This window comes from Chamaea fasciata, unplaced genomic scaffold (assembly GCF_029207755.1).
Source record: "Chamaea fasciata isolate MVZ Bird 193981 ecotype frontalis unplaced genomic scaffold, bChaFas1.0.hap1 SCAF_3, whole genome shotgun sequence".
Classification (NCBI taxonomy): Eukaryota; Metazoa; Chordata; class Aves; order Passeriformes; family Sylviidae; genus Chamaea; species Chamaea fasciata.
In genome coordinates, this window is record NW_027094088.1 from 112654899 (window position 1) to 112677718 (window position 22820).

At 46.6% G+C, this 22820-nt stretch overlaps 1 protein-coding gene across 2 annotated transcripts in view; it reads right to left on the minus strand.

Annotated features, from left to right (window-relative positions):
* Nucleotides 1–22820, minus strand: part of FBXO16 (F-box protein 16) — a 62826-nt gene that overhangs the window by 16382 nt on the left and 23624 nt on the right. For both annotated transcript variants that reach the window (XM_066180159.1, XM_066180158.1), the window contains exons 4-6: nucleotides 8291–8497; nucleotides 7134–7298; nucleotides 6257–6462 (exon numbers count right to left, since the gene is read on the minus strand). In XM_066180159.1, the coding sequence (XP_066036256.1) occupies nucleotides 6257–6462; nucleotides 7134–7298; nucleotides 8291–8497 (578 nt within the window). The remainder of the gene's footprint in view (nucleotides 1–6256; nucleotides 6463–7133; nucleotides 7299–8290; nucleotides 8498–22820) is intronic.

Below are 22820 nucleotides of genomic sequence, written 5' to 3' on the forward strand. Positions count from 1 at the left end.
CGACCCGTTTTTATCTCGCCCCAAAGAGCACAGTCAGCTGCCAGGGGAAGGTGGGAAGTTGATTTTTTTTTTTTTTTTAATCTCTCTCTTTTTTTTTTTTTTTAATTGTGATAAATTCTGGCCCTCAAGCTCGGGAGTTTTAAGCTAAGATAACACAGCTCCTCAGGGAAATTCACGGAAAAGAAGCTGAGCTGGATCGATTTGGGAGTTTCCAGCGGAGTCTGTGTGAGCCGAGGTGTAAAAAAAAAAGTCTGGGGGCTGCCTCCCCAGCAAGGTGTTTATTCAATGCTTTTGAAGCCGAATAATTCTATTTGCGTATTTTTTGCATATTTTTGGTATTATGTGCAGCTGCTGTTAAATTCAACACAATTATCTGGCGGGACAGGAATATTCCCGAGTGTGAAAATTCAGTGAATTGCGCTGGAATACGGCCAGCTGCCACATTTTTTTTTTTCCAGTATCAGGAGTAAAATCCAGGCTCCGAGGCAGTATTCCTAAGCACTCAGGCAGGCTCATTATCCGAAGGCGCTCATTCCACGTTCAAATCTGGGAATTTAAAGCAGAAGCTCCGAGTGGTTCTCTCAGTGTCCCTGGGCAGCCAGAAAAGCGCACTAGGAACACCAAACCAGGGAGATAAAGGGTGGAAACGGACTCTAAAAGCAGCTTTTATCCTGTAAAAAAAACCAGGATCGCACCACATAACACACGTGTCCGGTACTCCCTCATCCCAGCCCAGGATCATAAGGTCAAATCCGGCATTGTTTCACATAGGCAGCTGCGGGAAAAACACAACCTGTTTACAAACACAAACGAGCCCAGGGACGAAATTCAACCCGAAATATTCCAGCTGGGGAAAAAAAAAAAAAAAACCAACTGGTTGTTTTGGTGGACCTGGCAGTGTCCGGGTTGTGGTTGGACTCGGTGATCTTCAAGGTGTTTCCCATCCTAAACGATGCTGTGACCTTTGGGTAGAAGGCAGCCCTGGCCTTGTGACTGTAAATATTATTGTAAATTATTATTGCAAATCGTTATTGTAAAATACTATTATTATTACGATTATTATAAGTTTAGGTGCCTGCTGCTGTGTTCTGGTGCCCAAATCGTGGTGTCAGGTCACCCCCAGCTCCCGGGTCAGGAAAACGGAAGGAGCGAGGAAGGAGGACGGCAGGTCTCGCTCCCAGCGCTGAACTCGCTGCTTCTCGCCCCGTTTTCCCTCCCTTAAGGAAATTTTTTTGATTCCCACACGCCCACGGGGAGCTGGGCTGGCTTTTCAGCTGCACGGAAAGGGCAAAGTGAGCGTGGGGATGCGGGAGGACGAGCCCTTCTCACGCGAGCGAGCCCCTCTTTGTCAGACGCGACGGCCTGCGCCGCTGACAGAACAATTACCGAAAGTAATTATTTTCTCGTCGGGTAAACACTCCAGGACAATATGCAACTGTTTTTTAGAGCCGGCCCGTGGCCGTAAATTACCCAAGGCTGGGGAGGGGGGGAAGGAGCTGGCGTTTTGGGCGAGCTGCTGTCGTGAGAAGTAGCAGGGCCCCGTCTTGAGGCACAAGGCCGCGGCCTTGGCGCGGCTCCAGCGCCCGGATGGAATCGGAATTCATTATTCATGATCGAGTGGGAGGCAAATCTTCTGATTTATTGGCGAGCAGCAGCACAAACAGCAGATGCCTTCCAGCAGGGCTTGACAGAAACGCCCTCCCGGGCCTCTGTAGGCAGATCAGAGCCCCGCAGAAAAAAAATTTCCTAACTCGACTCCGCGCTTTAGATAAAAATCTTTCGCTTCCCCTTCGCAATATTTCTTTGTGCCCAGAGAGGCAAATCCTTCCTTGTTGATCTCTGGAGGGGTTTTGTTTTGGTTTTTTTTTGTCCGCGACGAAAAGCCGCTCGGACAATTCAGGCAGAAAACAAACCAGACCTACCAGAAATCATCGCGGTGATAAATTACGGCAGCGATAGTCACGGCTGTAATTCTGTTGAGGGGTTTGGATCACCCCTTCCAGGCAATTTGTAATTCAACCCTGTCTGTATCTCTTCTCTATCACCTCACCACTCCCTTGGCTGCGCATCTGATCGTTGCTACTCTTAATTTTCCCTGCTCAGCGACTGAGCAGCTTTTCCCACACTGTCCCGACTAAACCCAAAAACCTCCCAGGGAACTCACTGGGGCGTCTCTGTCCCATCTCCTTCACGCTGCCGGGGGGGGTTTTCACCGAGCTCCTGGGCACGGTTTTTAGGGTACAAACTCCTGCTTTACTGAGCAACCAGCAAAGAAAGCCGGCAGAAGAAAAAAAAAAAAAATAGATTTCAATGATCAACCAGATTGCAAACGAACCCCATTTTTTTGGGCGCTCCCCAGCTGTGGCCCAGTGTTGTTGTTCTCCCCGGTGAGCTGTGGCCAGGCCAAGCCCTCGCTCAGCTGCTGTCTGGAAATGTATTGATCCGTTTTTCAAAGCTAAAGAGCCAATTGCGGTCTCACAGCCTGCAGAAAACGTTTTGCTTTTCCACTTAGAGGACTCCATCTCCACCGCACTGCCTAATTGAGAGCTGACTGTAGCTCGTTCTGCTTCCCGTATTTCCCTTTTTTTTTTTTTTTTTGCCTAAATAACTGCTGACAATTCCTAGTTCTCTGCTAGGAATTCTCAGCAGTGTTGTTTTGGTGCTGCTGTGGCGGGGGAGAAGGCAGCTGACGACTCAGGCGGCCGACCAAGAAACAGATGAAAACTCTTCGGCGTCACAGATGACACGAAGTGACTTTTTCCGTGAGCAGTTTTAAACTAAAACAGGAGAGATTTAATCTAAATATTGGGGAAAAAGTCCTTCCCCGTGAGGGTGGGGAGGCGCTGGGCTGGAATTCTTGGAGAAGCTGTGGCTGCGCCATCCCTGGCAGTGTCCAAAGCCAGGTTGGATGAGGCATGGAGGAGCTTTGGATTGTGGAAGATGTCAGGGTCGGAACTGGATGGATTTTAATGTCTCTTTCCACCCAAACTGTTCTGGAATTCCACCAGCTCCGCCATTTAAACGTCAATGTTTCACCTCGATGTGGTGAGCAGCAGAGTCCTCCCCTCCCTTGGGGCCAGAAAACAACTGCAGAACAAGGCCAAGCCCCGAGGAGATTTCAACCAGGCCCAAGAGTTTGGAAAAGATTTTTTTTTTTTTTTGGGTTGACTACCTGTTAAATTCCGCAAAATCCAACCTGGAATTAGGGAGATTAACTCGGAGTCAGGGTAGCAGCCGGTGACTCGTCCCTCACGCGTTGCTTTGATGGTGGCGTCAGGTATTCCTTTGATGTGATCCTGTTTCTTCGCGAGGAATTCTCCACGGCTCCCGCTTTTCCCCGGCACCCGAATGGGAGAGAAAGGCTTTGCTGGCTCAGGGATTCCCAGTCCAGCTGCTGGGCTGGAAGAACTCCCTCCAGTCCTTTTCTCTCCACCATCACTTCGAGTTTCTGCGAGTTCTGCCGCGTCCTCTCCCACGCGTTCGCGTCCTCAAGGAAACCCTCACCCCTGCTCCTTTCCCCCAGCAAAACCCAATTTCCTCTCCCCGATTCCCTTTGGCAAGCCCCGGGATATCGCTTCCGTCGTTCCAGGATCTCGTTTCACACCGGGTCTCGTTCCTCCTGACATCCATTTTACATGAGGAGAGGTTGTTTTGCCCTTGAGCTCCGGGAATCCGGCTCGTCTGAGGGAGAGCCTGAAACCGCCGGCGGGGTCGGAGATTTTTATCTGGGGATTCTTGCTCTGCCTTCCAAGCTCAGCCCTGGTCAGGCCGGGTCTGCCTGCACGGAGGTGGATTCCTGGGAGACTCCAAACCAAGGCTTGGCATCCCAGAGGGATGCACCAGGACCACGGTGACTTTTTCCTGCCACCCCCACCAAAACACCAGGGGGACGCTCAAGGTGATGTCCCCCTGCCCCAGGGATCCAGCTGAGGAGCTGAATTCCCGTTCCCAGAAGGTGGAGAACACAACACAGAGCCTCGGGGGGGGCGGGGGGATTTTTGGGAAAAGAGGCACCAGAACACACCGCTGTGGGAGTGGGAGGCTGGGTCAGCACCTGAAACGCGGCACCTGCGCTGCTGAATAATCCGCACAGATGAGCCCGAGCGCCAGCAATTACCTGCGGCTTAAGTGGTATTAAAGGCAGCTCCTCGATAAACAGGCAAATCTCACGGAATTCCTCTCTCTCTCCGCAATAATCCTCCGTAATTGCGGGTAGATGGCGGATTGGCAGGAGCGCTCGGCGTTAAAACATTCTCCACAGGCAGAGAGAGGCTGGGATCTCCCTCGGGAGAGGCAGACCGGGGGGGAGTGTGTTTGTTATTTACTGTTTCGTTATTTCAGGGGAATTGTTTTCACCTGGTTCTCGGCGGCATACGCAGCTCAGCGCTGTGACAGGCGACTTTTAAACTCTCCACACGTGGCTTTTCAACCAGGAGACTCCTAAACCTCACAGAAACCTCTGGGAGCTGCTACACAAAACCGTTGAGCACGGCTGGGGAATAATTCGCTCGTCTGGTGAAAATTCTCAGTAAAAAGCCTCCAAGAACTCGACCCAAAAGTGGTGCTGGGAGTTGGGAAACAGCCCACGGAAAGAGGGTGAGGTGGAAACCGGGGAGCTCTCTTTGAAGTAGCGCAACATCCGAGGACCAGGGGACGCGGATTAAACCGTGATTCATGCGAGGCTTTCGCTCTCCGTGGAACACCCCGGAGGAGCGGTGGGTCCGGCGGAGTTAATCGCGTTGGGAAAGAGCTCCGGGAGCGCTCGGCCAAACAATCCCTGGCTGTGGTAATTCCTGGGCTGATTGTTCCCGGGCGCGGGGATAATCTTGGCTCTGTCGGATATTTGCTCAAACACCACCCCGGTGCTTTTCGCCGCGGCTCGGCCGGTTCCCAAGGTTTTTGTTGGCACGGCGGAGAGGAACCTCCTGCTCCGAGCCCGTGGATTCCCACAGGAACCAGGGAACGGCCAAGAGGATCTGTGGCCTCTTTGCCAGGCTGGGATTAATGACAGTGTTGCCCTTTTTGTGTCGGCTGGGCCGAGGTGACCCCCGGGAAGCGTCGGAGGCGGCGTTTCCAGGGATTCACAAGGAGAAGAGGGTGAACTCTGCCACCACAGAGTTCATTGACACCCTCCCCAGGCTTGTCATTGCACGGAAAAGCGAGCCTGGGTCGAAGATTTGGGAGATCTCTGACGCCAGAGGCGACGAAGGAAATAGTTTGGGGTTTTTTGGGGTGTTTTTTGGAATTCCACGGAGTGGCTTTAATCCAACGGCACACGAAAGAATCCAGGGACGAATGCCAGGGCGCACGTGAGGGACCAGGGTTTATATATGGGGCGGGGGGGGCGGAGTTGGGAGCAGGGTCCAATGGGTGAGGGAGAAAGTGGTGCGGGGGCGGGGTAAGAGGAGAGGAGAGCCAATGGAGGAACGGGGACGGAGGATTGCACCGGACAGGGGCCAATGGGGTCTCGAGGACGGGAGAACATTCCGGGAAAGGGACATATAAGGGAGAAAAGAGGCGGGGAGGCCAACGGGCCAATTGGGGAACTAGAACTGGGGTACATTTGCATGACACTCAAAGAACTCTGGGAGGAGGCTTCTTCTCCTCACCCTGCCCTCAGGGATCTGTCTGACCTGGGGGACGCCCCTCCACGGTGGCGTTCTGTTTTAGGAGGTGCACTGGCCCCCGCAGTGTGGCGGCTCTGACACAGGTCCGAGTGCCAAACTCTGCTTTGCCAGGGAAATGCCGCTTTTTTTTTTTTTCCCCCCCCAGGTGGATAATCCTGGGAGCCCAGGAAGTGATGGATCCAGGCAGTGCAGACGCAAATACCATTCATCACCTCCATGCTCTGACATCCCCTTACACCTGCCCTGCAACTCAATCATCCCAGCCTCCTCTCAGCCAGGAGATCCCTCCGAGTGATAGAATTGTGTTTCATCGCCATTCGTTCATCCTTCCTCTGCCCTGCGAAACCCAAACATTCCTCTCGGCCTGGCAGCTTGATTTAAAAAAAAAAAACAAAACTCCCCAACAAACCCTTGTCCTAATTCCTCCCGTTCCAGCTCCGTAACGTCCCCCAGGAGCTGCGCGGAAAGGACGCAAAGAAGGGGCAGCTTTGGACCAAAACCCATCCGAAAAAAGCCGAAAAAGCGGGAAAGCGGGTTTGCAACCACAACGGGCAAGGGCGAGCCTGCGGAGGACTCTGCGGGAGAATCTTGTGCCGCGGGGAAAGGAAAAAAGGGGGAAAAACTCTTACGCCTGCCTGGCCTGCTCGATGGGGTCCCAGTTGTCCAGGTAGTTGTAGCGGATGGTGTCCGTGGGGTTCCTGTCGGACGAACGCCAAGGAGGGAGCTCTTTTTTCCCCCTGGTTGTCCCCTGCCCCGCCGCCGAAGGTTTCCTCTCTGGGACGTCGCTTTTGACGGGTTGCACATCGATAACTATGAACTCCTCCTTGGCAGGAGTCTAATTGGAGAGATGGAAAGGAGAAAACGAGTTTCAGCCCGCGACGAAAATGGGATTGGCCTAAATTGAGAGTCGTGATAATTGGGGATTAACTCAGAGTTGGCCTCATTATGGTCAGTGGGCAGGAAGAGGCACCTTGGCAGTGCTCGCCGCCACCCAAGCCCTGTAATCCACGTTAAGATGAGCTGAGCTGATGTTGAGATGCCTCAGCTTCTCTCCGTCAACCACAGAGAGCCTGTGGGAGGCTTTGCTTTCACTTAAAGGGCGGAGCTTTGAGTTCAGGGCGGGAGGATCCCAAAAAGATCGGGAGGCAGAGGGGCTGGCAGCCAGACCCGTGAGTTTTCCCATCCAAGATGGGCGGCCGCTCAGGAATTTTCACACTTTGATAAGTTTTGGTCCATTTCCGTATGGGGGTTAATTGTCCAACTGCACCTTCAGTTAATGAATTCCCATCCTCCTAGTTTGCTCCCATCAATTTCCTTGTTTTTTTAGACTTTTTTGAGCCTGAAGCTGCAACGGTGACCGGGCTGGAAAAGGATTGTTTCCTCTGTCTAAGCTGTGAGGACAACTTGCTAACGCTTCGCATGGAGTTCAGATTTACAAACCAGTGCAGCACAGGATCTGGGAAATGCGAAAGCCGACCCCGAAGGCGCGGGGCGGGGGGGACGTACCTTGGGCCTGGTGACGCGCAGCTCCCTCACCATCTCGACGTAGTGTTTTTTCCAGACGCCCTGCTCGAAGGGCGTGGGGCAGAAGTTGATGAGCCACCCGAAACGCAGGCACTTCAGCATCCACAGCTGATCCAGCTCTGACAGGTACTTCCAGTGCCAGCTCACCTGTGAATTGCCAGCCGGGTGAAAACCTTGGGGTTTAAAAGCGTCCGAGGTTTCGGGTTCTCTGTGCCGGGGATGTAATTCCCACCTATCCTTAAACGAACTCAATTCTCCTGCGCTGTTAATGCTCCGTTTAAACCTTTGATTAAAACATTTAAACCTTCCAAGGCTTCCATGATGTGGGGCCCTTCCGACTCACGATATTCCGTAATCCTAAGTAATTTTCTAACCTGCTGCCTCCCTGCCTGAGCATGGAGAGTTTGAGTCGCATCCACGTGAAATGCTGGAGAAAGTTACTAAAAGCAAGGCTTAGCCAAGGTGAGATTCTTAAATATTCTTAAATAACATATTCTTAAATATTCTTAAATAGTATATTCTCAAATAACATAGAATATTACGTTAGCGCAGTAATAATGTCACTGACAACTGAACTCACGGATTTAAAACCACTTTGGGCAGCATTTCAGTGGGACGCAAGCGGATTTTTGGAGTCTTAATCATTCTGCTCCAAAGCCCGTCTGTAATTTTCTGCTCCTCCACCGTCCAACGCTTGACCCTCAGGCGTTTTAAAGGATCTGTTTTCCTTCGAGGATCGAGTGTTGCACTTTGAAACAGCACAAGCCAATATTTCTCTAAGGATTAAGGGCTCTGCACGCAGGGCAAGGCGGTTTAGAGGAATGCGATTTTCCAGGAAGTACCAGGCTTCCTTTCTGGGAATAATCGGCTTTGAAAAACGCCACTTTTAAAGTGTTTTAGAACGGAGCATTTGAAAATTACTCTTCACTTCCACGAGTCTTGGCCAATCTGGCTTCATTTAGGACGAGAGGAACGAGCATCACGAAGCATCTGGCACAGGCTGCCAAGTCAGAAGACCTTTTGTCTTCACCAAAAATCAGTGTTTTTTTGGTGGTTTGGTTTTGTTTTCTTTTTTAACTGCTTTGGCCTGGCTTTCTGAACCCCAGGCAGGCGCTGGGTTTGTTGGTTTTTTTTTTCACCTGTGCACATCGACAGAGGCTCCGTGGGTCCAGGAAGGAAAAGATGTACAAGGACAGGACTCGAGGGAGCTTCGTGGTAAAATCCACGGCCTCGGTGGGGACTCGGGCCTGGAGCTGCTCGGCGCAGAATTTCTGCTGGGACAGGGAGCAGCGTTCCAGCAGGTCCACCAGGATCCTCCTCCTCTGGCCATCTGTCCACTTGTCAAACTGGAAATTAAAAAACAAAACAAAACAAAACAAAACCAACAGGAGTTTCAGGTGCAGAGAAACCGGAGGTTCGGCTTCTTGAAATAAAACGCAGGAGCAGCAGCTTGTGGTGACTCGCTGCAAAGGGGACAGATGGGGAGGAACTACATGAAAAGAAACTCTGAAGCCACAGGATGATTTCTAATCCTCAAAAGGGCCAGGACGGCTCCGAGCCTTGGTTTCCCTCATGGAAAGGAGGAGACCAGGATGGGATTTTTACGGGAGCAGTGGTGAATTCATTGCGGATTTCTTCTTCCCTGACACTTCCGTGGCCCCCACCGCTGCAATCTCACCATTCCCAAAGTGTTTTTCCTCACAATCCCGCTGCAATCTCACCATTCCCAAAGTATTTTTCCTCACAATCCCGCTGCAATCTCACAATTCCCAAAGTATTTTTTCTCACAATCCCGCTGCAATCTCACAATTCCCAAAGTATTTTTTTCCTCACAATCCCGCTGCAATCTCACAATTCCCAAAGTATTTTTCCTCACAATCCCGCTGCAATCTCACCATTCCCAAAGTATTTTTCCTCACAATCCCGCTGCAATCTCACAATTCCCAAAGTATTTTTTCTCACAATCCCGCTGCAATCTCACAATTCCCAAAGTATTTTTTTCCTCACAATCCCGCTGCAATCTCACAATTCCCAAAGTATTTTTCCTCACAATCCCGCTGCAATCTCACCATTCCCAAAGTATTTTTCCTCACAATCCCGCTGCAATCTCACAATTCCCAAAGTATTTTTTCCTCACAATCCCGCTGCAATCTCACAATTCCCAAAGTGTCTTTTCCTCACAATCCCGCTGCAATCTCACCATCCCCAAAGTATTTTTCCTCACAATCCCGCTGCAATCTCACAATTCCCAAAGTTTTTTTTTCCTCACAATCCCGCTGCAATCTCACAATTCCCAAAGTGTCTTTTCCTCACAATCCCGCTGCAATCTCACCATCCCCAAAGTATTTTTCCTCACAATCCCGCTGCAATCTCACAATTCCCAAAGTATTTTTCCTCACAATCCCGCTGCAATCTCACAATTCCCAAAGTATTTTTTTCCTCACAATCCCGCTGCAATCTCACAATTCCCAAAGTATTTTTTTCCTCACAATCCCGCTGCAATCTCACAATTCCCAAAGTATTTTTTTCCTCACAATCCCACTGCAATCTCACAATTCCCAAAGTGTCTTTTCCTCACAATCCCGCTGCAATCTCACCATTCCCAAAGCATCTTTTCCTCACAATCCCGCTGCAATCTCACCATTCCCAGAGTATTTTTCCTCACAATCCCGCTGCAATCTCACAATTCCCAAAGCATCTTTTCCTCACGATCCCGCTGCAATCTCACAATTCCCAAAGTTTTTTTTTCCTCACAATCCCGCTGCAATCTCACCATTCCCAAAGTATTTTTCCTCACAATCGCGCTGCAATCTCACAATTTCCGAAGTGTTTTTTCCTCACGATCCCGCTGCAATCTCACAATTCCCAAAGTATTTTTTTCCTCACAATCCCGCTGCAATCTCACCATTCCCAAAGTATTTTTTTCCTCACAATCCCGCTGCAATCTCACAATTCCCAAAGTATTTTTTTCCTCACGATCCCGCTGAAATCTCACAATTCCCAAAGTGTCTTTTCCTCACAATCCCGCTGCAATCTCACAATTCCCAAAGTATTTTTTTCCTCACGATCCTGCTGCAATCTCACAATTCCCAAAGTGTTTTTTCTTCACAATCCCGCTGCAATCTCACCATTCCCAAAGTATTTCTTTCCTTTTCCAGACTTTTATAGGGTATAAAGAAAGCTTTATTAACCAAACTACAAGAAGGGGAAAAAACTAATTAAAAAATAGAATAAAACTTTAAAAAACCTGTTCTAGGCTAAAAACCCAAAAAACACCCCCGTGGCCCACCGGGGCATTTTCCAGGCATTTTCCCTTTCCAGGGAGCAAAAGGGGCTTGTCACAGCTGCCATCTCCTGGGAGGAGACCAATCTTGTCCCCACAAACCAACTCCAAACCCGTGGGGACAAAAAGCCGCGGGGTGGTGGTGGCCGCGGGCCGGAGCAGCAGGAATTCCCAGTGGGAATGGCGGGCAGCAGGGTGGCGGTGCCTTAACTTTGAGCTTTGTTGGGTTGTTTTTTTTCCGATTCCGTGCCGGATGTGTGGCTCTGAGCCTCACATTCAGTGTCACTCAGCTCTCTTCACAGAGCAGGGAGACAGAGAAATCCTTTTCCTGCTGGACGCCGAGGACAACTGGGACAAGTTTTCAGGCCCAAGAGCACGAACACCGGTGGAGTGAAGAGAGGAAACAAGAAGGGTGGGAATTTATAACCTGGGAATTTATAAATATTAAATTTATAATATATAAGCTGTAATTGGACTATTAAACCCCAAGATGCAAACGGGCCGAAACTTATAAAAGTGAGATCTCGTGACCGGGCAGCCGTTTTGTGACAATTTGGGTTCCTTTTGTGTCCATTTTGGGTCCATTTTGTGACCATTTTGTGACCATTTTGTGTCCTTTTTGTGACCATTTTGTGCCCATTTTGTGTCCATTTTTGTGTCCATTTTGTGACCATTTTGTGTCCATTTTGTGTCCATTTTGGGCCCATTTTGTGTCCATTTTGTGTCCATTTTGGGTCCATTTTGTGACCATTTTGTGGCCATTTTGGGTTCATTTTGGGACCATTTTTGATCCATTTTTGATCCATTTTGGGTCCATTTTGTGTCCATTTTGTGACAATTTTGTGACCATTTTGTGTCCTTTTTGTGACCATTTTGTGCCCATTTTGTGTCCATTTTTGTGCCCATTTTGTGACCATTTTGTGTCCATTTTGTGACCATTTTGTGTCCATTTTGTGTCCATTTTGTGTCCATTTTGTGTCCATTTTGTGACCATTTTGTGTCCATTTTGGGCCCATTTTGTGTCCATTTTGTGTCCATTTTGGGCCCATTTTGTGTCCATTTTGTGTCCATTTTGTGTCCATTTTGGGCCCATTTTGTGTCCATTTTGTGTCCATTTTGGGCCCATTTTGTGTCCATTTTGTGTCCATTTTGTGTCCATTTTGGGCCCATTTTGTGACCATTTTGTGTCCATTTTGGGCCCATTTTGTGTCCATTTTGTGTCCATTTTGTGTCCATCTTGGGTCCATTTTGTGACCATTCTGTGACAATTTTGTGCCCATTTTGTGACCATTTTGTGTCCATTTTGTGACCATTTTGTGTCCATTTTTGTGCCCATTTTGTGACCATTTTGTGTCCATTTTGTGACCATTCTGTGACAATTTTGTGCCCATTTTGTGACCATTTTGTGTCCATTTTGTGACCATTTTGTGTCCATTTTGTGACCATTTTGGGCCCATTTTGTGTCCATTTTGTGACCATTTTGTGCCCATTTTGTGTCCATTTTGTGTCCATTTTGTGTCCATTTTGTGTCCATTTTGGGTCCATTTTGTGACCATTCTGTGACAATTTTGTGACCATTTTGTGTCCATTTTGGGTCCATTTTGTGTCCTTTTTGTGACCATTTTGTGTCCATTTTGGGTCCATTTTTTGTCCATTCTGTGACCATTTTGTGACCATTTTGTGACCATTTTGTGACCATTTTGGGTCCATTTTGTGACCATTTTGTGGCCATTTTGGGTTCATTTTGGGACCATTTTTGATCCATTTTTGATCCATTTTGGGTCCATTTTGTGTCCATTTTGTGACAATTTTGTGACCATTTTGTGTCCATTTTTGTGTCCATTTTGTGACCATTTTGGGTCCATTTTTTGTCCATTCTGTGACCATTTTGTGACCATTTTGGGTCCATTTTATGTCCATTTTGTGGCCATTTTGTGCCCATTTTGGGTCCATTTTGTGCCCATTTTGGGTCCATTTTATGTCCATTTTGGGTCCATTTTATGTCCATTTTGTGTCCATTTTGTGACCATTTTGTGTCCATTTTGTGGCCATTTTATCTCCACTTTGTGTCCATTTTGTGCCCATTCTGTGCCCATTTTGTGACCATTCTGTGCCCACCTTGAGTGCAGCCCTGGCCAGGCTCTTGTGCTGCCCCAGGTGTATCCTTTAAGGCCTTTTAATAAATCTCTCCTTTATTCCCTTAGCTCTGCCCAGTCTCCGTTCCAGCTCAGCCTTCCCGAGGCATCGATTTCATGGATGGAGAGGGCTTTCCTGAAGGGGAAATGTGGATTTTCCTTCATCCTGTCTACCGGAGTATGTGATGACAGGACGAGGGGAAAGGCTTTAAACTCAAAGAGGAGAGATTTAGTTGGGATATTAGGGAGAAATCCTTCCCTAATAGGGTGGGGAGGCCCTGGAATGGAATTCCCAGAGAAGCTCTGGCTGCCCCTGGATCCCGGGAATGTCCAAGGCCAGGTTGGAGGAACCTGGGATAGTGGAAGGTGTCCCTGCCCATGGCAGGGGGTGGAATGGGATGAGCTTTAAAATCCCTTCCAACCCGAATCTCTGGAATTCCGCGAAACTCCCCCTCGGCACAGCAAGAGCCGCCTTGACCCAAACTCATCTCCTTTTTCTCAAAGGGAAAACGGAACGGTTTGGGGGATTCCCTTCCTTGGGGAATGCGGCTTTTCCCAGTTGGTTTCCTTCTCAGGGTCGGCCACGCTCTGTGTTTGCACACTTTGTTCCCCGGAGCCACCTTCCCACAGCTCCCAGCTCCCTGCGACTCACATCTCTGCGTCTCGCCTCGTCTGCATTTCACCTCGCGGGCATTTAAGCCCTTCCTTAAATGGCAACTACAAAAATTAAGTATATAAATGTGTAAATAAAAACATAAAAGTCAATATAAACTATAAAATTAAATATATAAATATAAAAAATTAAAATATACAATAAAATATAAAATATAAAATTAAATACGGAATTAAATATAAATTAAATATAGAATTAAATATAAGTTAAATATAGGATTAAGTGTAGAATTAAATATAAATATACGTATACATATATACACATATGAATACACGTACATGCATACATATACATATATATGTAATTAATATTAAAAAATAGAAAAGTCCGTACAGCATTTTATTATCATTATTATTATGGGTAAATAAATAGTGTAATGTCCAGTGTCCCTTCTTTCCCCCGTCAGAATGAAAGAGATTAGAAATGCAGATTTTATTTTTTTTTTCCTCCTACTCCCTCCCCACCCCAAATCCATGCTCAAATGGAGGACGGGCAGAACGATGGTTTGCAACGCGCTGTGCAGGTGAAGCTCATTGAGAAGCTTTTTCTTTTCCTGATCATTCCGAAGAACTCCTTCTTTCTTTCTTTCTTTCTTTCTTTCCGCTCGGATGAATTCCGGGAAGCAGACGAACTCTTCTCCTCCTCACAAACACCTCTGCGAGACCTTCGAGGAGGACGGAACGGGGAAAGTGTGGGACTGGCCATCCCTGAGAGCCGAAAAGCCAAGTTGGAAGAAGCTCCCTGTCTTTTCAGACGTAGCGAATTAAGGAATATTTTTTAATATTCTTTTTTTTTTTTTAATCACCGTTTTTCATGTAACTTTCGATTCTAACGATGCTTGGTGAGGTATTAAGGGGAAAACTGGAGTAGAACGTGGGGATTTAGGACTTGGAAACGTTTCCTGAGATTAAAATCAAAGGTGTGCCAGAGGAGTTCCTGCCTGTCCCCTTCTCACCCTCGGCTTGAAATAAAAGGTTTTTCCCTGTCGCACGAAGGGGAAAAGCTTCTGCTCCCCCATCCGTGACCCCAGCCCCATCCTCTGCTTGTTAAAACAATCTCCCATCACCAATTTGCGCCGATGAAATTTCCGCGCGAGCTCCGGAGACGAGGCAGCAACCGGCCCCGTCCCCTTCTTTCTTCCACATCAAGAGATTAAGTGAACCAGTCAAAACAAATCCAAGCTCCGCTTTCCACCAGACCCGAGGAGCTGCTCCTTTTTAACCCTTCCCACCGTGCGTTTCCCGGTGAGGGGGAATTCTTTCCATCACCCTCAGCCTGTGTTTAAGCTCCATTTAAACCAGGGGGCTCCGGGAACACGCAGCAGCGGCAGCAAAGGGGTTAAACCGGCACATTTTTGTCTCTTTTTTTTTTTATTATTATTTTTTTTTTTTTCCCCAACCCACAATTTGGCTGCTCCCTCCTCCTTGGATGCGATCGCGGCAGCCCGACCAGTCGGACTGGATTCCCCTCGCTTTTCCCCCTCCTCGTCCGGGCCTTCCCCAAAGAACAATGTCACCGCGGGGATCGTGTGACATCGGTTGGCAATTAATCCGTGAGTGCACACGCACAAATAGCCGAGCCTGGCATCCAGGGGGGGCTCCGAGGGGCCCCTCTGCTTTCCTGGAGAGAGGGACACAGCCCTGGTCTCCAGCCCGGGTTGGGACCCCCGCGCTCGGCAAAAGTAGGAATGGATGCTCCAGAAGTTAAAAAAATAAAATAAATTAGATTTCCCTATTTCCCTCTCCTTCCCCAGCCGTCCTCTCCCAGTCCTGCTGAATGGAGACCCAGGAGCTGGGCGGGAGGGTGAGAAGAAGAGGCACCTGATATATCAATAAAATGCCAAATCCCAAATATCTCTGCGGCCAGTTGTCGGCAGTTAGGGACTCTCCCCCAAGATCCGGGTAGTTTCATTTTTCCCTAAGAAACCCGACTTTTTACAGGAGAATCCTGGAAAGACTTGGGTTGGAAGGACTGCAAAGCCCCAAGCCCTGTCCAGCCTGGTTTTCTACTTCAGTTTTCCCCTTAATACCTCACCAAGCATCGTCAGAATCGAAAGCTACATGAAAAACGGTGATTAAAAAAAAAAAAAAAGAATATTAAAAAAATATTCCTTAATTCGCTACGTCTGAAAAGACAGGGAGCTTCTTCCAACTTGGCTTTTCGGCTCTCAGGGATGGCCAGTCCCACACTTTCCCCGTTCCGTCCTCCTCGAAGGTCTCACAGAGGTTTTTGTGAGGAGGAGAAGAGTTCGTCTGCTTCCCGGAATTCATCCGAGCGGAAAGAAAGAAAGAAAGAAAGAAAGAAGGAGTTCTTCGGAATGATCAGGAAAAGAAAAAGCTTCTCAATGAGCTTCACCTGCACAGCGCGTTGCAAACCATCGTTCTGCCCGTCCTCCATTTGAGCATGGATTTGGGGTGGGGAGGGAGTAGGAGGAAAAAAAAAAATAAAATCTGCATTTCTAATCTCTTTCATTCTGACGGGGGAAAGAAGGGACACTGGACATTACACTATTTATTTACTCGCGATATTTTAAAAAAATTTGCTGTATGGACTTTTCTCCTTATTTTTCCATATTAATTTTATTTTAAATTTTAAAATTCAAATTTTAAATTTCAAATTTTAAATTTTAAATTTTAAATTTTAAATTTTAAATTTTAAATTTTATATTTATATATTTATGTTTATATTTATACTCATATTTACATTTATATTTACATTTAAATTTATTGTTTAGTTATTCGTGTTTGTATTTATATTTGTATTTATATTTGTATTTATATATTTATATATTTAATTTTTGGAGGTCCTGTTATATATTGATTATATAATTACATATGTCTGTATATGTATGCATGTATGTGTATATTTATATATAATTCTACATTTAATTTATATTTAATTGCATATTTTTTATATTTTATATTTTTATTATTATTTTTATTTCTATTTATTTATATATTTATTTATATATTTATATATTTAAATATATAAATATTTAAATATATAAGTATATAAATATATAAATATATAAACATATAAATATATAAATATATTTAAGTTTTGGAGGTCCCATTTAAGGAAGGACTTAAATGTTTATATATAATTACATATATCTGTATATGTATGCACGTATGTGTATATTTGTATTTAATTGTATATTTAATTCTACATTTAATTTATATTTAATTGCATATTTATTTTATATTTTATATTTTTATTTCTATATATTTATATATTTATATATTTATATATTTATATATTTATATATTTATATATTTATATATAAATATATTTATATATTTATATATAAATATATTTATATATTTAAATATAAATGTACATATATATAAATATTTTTAATTTTTGGAGGTCCCATTTAAGGAAGGACTTAAATGTTTATATATAATTACATATATCTGCATATGTATGCATGTATGTGTATATTTGTATTTAATTTTATATTTAATTCTATATATAATTTATATTTATTTCTATATTTAATTTTATATCTATATTTATATTTATATTTATATTTATTTTATGTTTTTATTTTTATATTTATATATGTGTATATTTATATGTTTATATATTTTATATATTTTATTTGTTCATACGTTTTATGGTTATATGTTTATATATTTATATCTTTATATATAAAATATTTATATATTTATATATATATATAATTATATATTAATATACTAATATACTTATATACTTATAGATTTAATTTTTGTAGTTGCCATTTAAGGAAGGACTTAAATGTTTATATATAATTACATATATCTGTATCTGTATGTGTATATTTATATTTAATTCTACATTTAATTTATATTTAATTGTACATTTATTTTATATATTTATATATTTATATATCTAAATATAAACATATAAATACATAAATATATAAATATATTTAATTTTTGTAGTTGCCATTTAAGGAAGGGCTTAAATGCCCGCGAGGTGAAATGCAGACGAGGCGAGACGCAGAGATGTGAGTCGCAGGGAGCTGGGAGCTGTGGGAAGGTGGCTCCGGGGAACAAAGCGTGCAAACACAGAGCGTGGCCGACCCCGAGAAGGAAACCAACATTTTACAGGAGATTCGCGGAAGGATTTGGGTTGGAAGGATCTCAAAGCCCCAAGCCCTGTCCAGCCCGGTTTTCACCCGGAGCTGACCCCACGGCAAGGCGACGTCGCAATCCTTCTCGTCACCAGCGGTATAAATGCCGATTATGAAGTTTGCAAACATTGGAATGAATACCGTACGCAATTGCGTTTTGTTAGTGCAGCTTAGAAAGGTGATGGGTGCGTTTTCTGGCTGTGACGCGGCGTGAAAAGCAGAAAGAGTAATTTTTTCCTCTGTGACATCTGAAACTAAACAAAACCAAAAATTACAGGAGAAAAGTCGTCGCCTTACGGCCCTGCGTGAAGGCCGCTGGATTTCTGGGTTTCTTAATCAAAATAAAAACAGCCAAGACCCACGTTACCAGCCACAGCGGAGACACCCACAAATAAACCCATCGAATAGGACGACTGGGGAAACGTGAAACAGAAAAGAATGTTTTGATGTCGATTGAATATGTAAATCAGCAATCCTTAAAACACCGGAACTGAAAAGAGAAGTGCGTGCTTTCCGATGAAGCACCCCAGCCCTCATGTCTCCTAATCGTCTATTTCTCATTTTTATCAAACTTACAAATTTTTCTAAGAGGCTGGAACTCGTTTGTTTTTTTTTTCCACACCAGGCCACCTTCCCTTCCTCAGGGTCTTCTCAGGAATCTCCTCTTGGAAATGAGGCTTGGAGCAACCTGGGATAGCGGAAGGTGTCCCTGCCCATGGGATGAGCTTTCGGGTCCCTTCCATCCCAATTTTTTGTGTGTGTGTGTGTGATTCCCCTGTAAAATGCCAGGTTTGTTTGTTTGATACGGTGGAAAAAGTGACAGCCAGGCCAGGGGCAATCCTGCCACGGGAAGGCAAATTGTTATCAGCAAATTTAGGGGTTGTTGCAGTCTTCCTGTGCTTGTGAAAAACGAGTTCCGCTCTCTCAGAAAACTTTATAGGTTTAATTAAAAAAAAAAAAATTTAAAAATAGACAATTTAGGAGACAGAAAAGCAAAAATTCCAGCTGGGGCGCCTCACCAGACACCTACTCCTTCAAATTCCTTGTTTTTAAGGATTAACCTTTTATATATTCAATGGATTTTGATGCATGATTCTAAACATTCTTTTCAGGTTTTTAATCTGTTTTCAAGCATCTCCGATCGTCTTATCTGGTAGATTTAATTGTGGGTGGCTCCGCTCTGTCTCATAAATCTTTTCCTTGAGGTTTTTTGGTTGTTTTCGTTTGGATAAAAAAAAAAGGAAAACAAAACAGAAATTCAGCAGTCTTTATGCGGGGTTACAAGGTGATGACCTTTCCGCCGTACTTTTTGTCTTGGTCAGTTTAGATGTCACAAAGACGAAAAAAAAACCCAGTTTTTTTGCTGTTAACCTTCTGGTACAATTAAAAAAAAAATACATTAATTACTTTTCTAAACTGTATTGATAAAAGATAATACAGTGCAGTTGTACCGATGGCATTCATTCTAATATTTGCGAAAAGGCGACTTTCTAATGTGCGTCTGTAACATCGCCAGCCCGGAGCTCTGAGTGCCGCTCTTGGATTAATTGTTCAGTCCTTCCTTGGACACCTCCAGCGATGGGGACTCCAAACCTCCCCTGGGCAGTTCCGATGCCTGGAAATCCTTTCCATGGAGAAATTCCAACTTGGCGTTCGGCTTGAGCCTCCCCTGGCACAGCTTGAGGCCGTTCCCTCTTGTCGGGTGCACAGGAACAGGAATTCCTCGTTCCTCAACCTGTGTTTTTTATGGATCGCAGCACTTTGGGGGGGACATCGGCGGCGTCCCGCGGCACCAGTGGAGGAAGAGAGCAAAAAAAATGAGAAACGTAAACTCCTGGCGCGCACGCAAGCGAAACCAGGAGGAATTAAATAAACAACGAGCGTCCCAAGTTTGATCCGATCTTCGCTGGGAAAACCGAACGAAGGAAAACCACCGCGGCAAGGCCGCGCGAGGCGTCTCCTGCTCTGCTCTTCCAGGAGGTTGGGCGCTCCTTCCGCGGAAAGAGTTGAGGGACGCTGGTCTGCCGCAGGGCTGGATCTGCTCTCCCTAATTCCTGGCAGCGTTTGTGCAGCCTCGAAGGTCTCCAGGTTCGGCCCCCGATCCCCAGGCAAGCCGTTCCAGCAGGGGATTCTCTGCAGCGCGGGATTTTGCTCGTGTCTCAGTTGTGTGCCCGTGACTGCAACACGAGCCCCGGGATCTCCTGCCCTTCTCCAAAAGCAGCGCAGGGATCGGATCAGATCACTCCTCTTTGTCCACGCCTTCTGTGTTTCCTTAGAAGGTGTTTTTACACCTCTTCTCCACCTTTCCGCGTTTTCTCTCACCTCTGACTTGTTCCCATTTTTCCAAAACAGGGAATGACTCTGCCTTTGGGATATTTCCCGTTATTTTAAGACACTGTCGGCTTGTAGCCAGTTTGCCATCCACCCTCATTCCCAGGAATTTTTTTCCTACACTACTGCTGCGTCCTTGGGATCTCTCAGGTGTGAAGGTTTTGGGGTGTCACTGTAGGTTCTCAGATGTGAAGGTTTGGGGTGTCACTCAGGTGTGAAGCTTTGGGGTGTCACTGTGGCATCTCTCAGCTGTGAAGGTTTGGAGTGTCACTCAGGTGTGAAGTTTTTGGGGTGTCACTCTGGGATCTCTCAGGTGTGAAGGTTTGGGTTGTCACTCAGGTGTGAAGTTTTGGGGGGTCACTGTGGGATCTCTCAGGTGTGAAGGTTTGGGGTGTCACTCTGGGATCTCTCAGCTGTGAAGGTTTGGGATGTCACTCAGGTGTGAAGGTTTGGGGTGTCACTCTGGGATCTCTCAGCTGTGAAGGTTTGGGATGTCACTCAGGTGTGAAGGTTTGGGGTGTCACTCGAGGATCTCTCAGGTGTGAAGATTTTGGGGTGCCACTGTGGCATCTCTCAGGTGTGAAGGTTTGGGATGTCACTCAGGTGTGAAGTTTTTGGGGTATCACTCTGGGATCTCTCAGCTGTGAAGGTTTGGGGTGTCACTCAGGTGTGAAGGTTTGGGGTGTCACTCGAGGATCTCTCAGGTGTGAAGATTTTGGGGTGCCACTGTGGCATCTCTCAGGTGTGAAGATTTCGGATGTCACTCAGGTGTGAATGTTTTGTGGTGTCACTGTGGGATCTCTCAGGTGTGAACGTTTTCGGGTGTCACTCAGGTGTGAAGCTTTGGGGTTTCACTGTGGGATCTCTCAGGTGTGAACGTTTTGGGGTGTCACTGTGGGATCTCTCAGGTGTGAAGGTTTGGGGTGTCTCTCAGGTGTGAAGCTTTGGGGTGTCACTGTGGCATCTCTCAGCTGTGAAGGTTTGGAGTGTCACTCAGGTGTGAAGTTTTTGGGGTGTCACTCTGGGATCTCTCAGGTGTGAAGGTTTGGGTTGTCACTCAGGTGTGAAGTTTTGGGGGGTCACTGTGGGATCTCTCAGGTGTGAAGGTTTGGGGTGTCACTCTGGGATCTCTCAGCTGTGAAGGTTTGGGATGTCACTCAGGTGTGAAGGTTTGGGGTGTCACTCGAGGATCTCTCAGGTGTGAAGATTTTGGGGTGCCACTGTGGCATCTCTCAGGTGTGAAGATTTCGGATGTCACTCAGGTGTGAATGTTTTGTGGTGTCACTGTGGGATCTCTCAGGTGTGAACGTTTTCGGGTGTCACTCAGGTGTGAAGCTTTGGGGTTTCACTGTGGGATCTCTCAGGTGTGAACGTTTTGGGGTGTCACTGTGGAATCTCTCAGGTGTGAAGGTTTGGGGTGTCACTCTGGGATCTCTCCGGTCTGAAGTTTTCGGGTGTCACTCAGGTGTGAAGCTTTGGGGTGTCACTCGAGGATCTCTCAGGTGTGAAGATTTTGGGGTGCCACTGTGGCATCTCTCAGGTGTGAAGATTTCGGGTGTCACTCAGGTGTGAATGTTTTGGGGTGGCACTGTGGAATCTCTCAGGTGTGAACGTTTTCGGGTGTCACTCAGGTGTGAAGTTTTGGGGTGTCACTGTGGGATCTCTCAGGTGTAAACGTTTTGGGGTGTTACTGTGGCATCTCTCAGGTGTGAACATTTTGGGGTGTCACTCTGGGATCTCAGGTGTGAAGCTTTGGGGTGTCACTCAGGTGTGAAGCTTTGGGGTGACACTGGGTTGTCTCAGGTGTGAAGGTTTGGGGTGTCACTCTGGGATCTCTCAGGTGTGAAGCTTTGGGGTGTCACTCAGGTATGAAGCTTTGGGGTGTCACTCTGTGTTGTCTCAGGTGTGAAGCTTTGGGGTGTCACTGTGGGGCCGCTCAGGTGTGAAGCTTTGGGGTGACACTGGGTTGTCTCAGGTGTGAAGCTTTGGGGTGTCACTCTGGGTTCTCTCAGGTGTGAAGCTTTGGGGTGACACTGGGTTGTCTCAGGTGTGAAGGTTTGGGGTGTCACTCTGGGTTCTCTCAGGTGTGAAGCTTTGGGGTGACACTGGGTTGTCTCAGGTGTGAAGGTTTGGGGTGTCACTCAGGTGTGAAGCTTTGGGGTGACACTGGGTTGTCTCAGGTGTGAAGCTTTGGGGTGTCACTCTGGGTTCTCTCAGGTGTGAAGCTTTGGGGTGACACTGGGTTGTCTCAGGTGTGAAGGTTTGGGGTGTCACTCTGGGATCTCTCAGGTGTGAAGCTTTGGGGTGACACTGGGTTGTCTCAGGTGTGAAGTTTTCGGGTGTCACTCAGGTGTGAAGATTTGGGGTGTCACTCTGGGTTCTCTCAGGTGTGAAGCTTTGGGGTGTCACTCAGGTGTGAAGGTTTGGGGTGTCACTCTGGGATCTCTCAGGTGTGAAGCTTTGGGGTGTCACTCAGGTATGAAGCTTTGGGGTGTCACTCTGTGTTGTCTCAGGTGTGAAGCTTTGGGGTGTCACTGTGGGGCCGCTCAGGTGTGAAGCTTTGGGGTGACACTGGGTTGTCTCAGGTGTGAAGCTTTGGGGTGTCACTCTGGGTTCTCTCAGGTGTGAAGCTTTGGGGTGACACTGGGTTGTCTCAGGTGTGAAGGTTTGGGGTGTCACTCTGGGTTCTCTCAGGTGTGAAGCTTTGGGGTGACACTGGGTTGTCTCAGGTGTGAAGGTTTGGGGTGTCACTCAGGTGTGAAGCTTTGGGGTGACACTGGGTTGTCTCAGGTGTGAAGCTTTGGGGTGTCACTCTGGGTTCTCTCAGGTGTGAAGCTTTGGGGTGACACTGGGTTGTCTCAGGTGTGAAGGTTTGGGGTGTCACTCTGGGATCTCTCAGGTGTGAAGCTTTGGGGTGACACTGGGTTGTCTCAGGTGTGAAGTTTTCGGGTGTCACTCAGGTGTGAAGATTTGGGGTGTCACTCTGGGTTCTCTCAGGTGTGAAGCTTTGGGGTGTCACTCAGGTGTGAAGGTTTGGGGTGTCACTCTGGGATCTCTCAGGTGTGAAGCTTTGGGGTGACACTGGGTTGTCTCAGGTGTGAAGGTTTGGGGTGTCACTCTGGGTTCT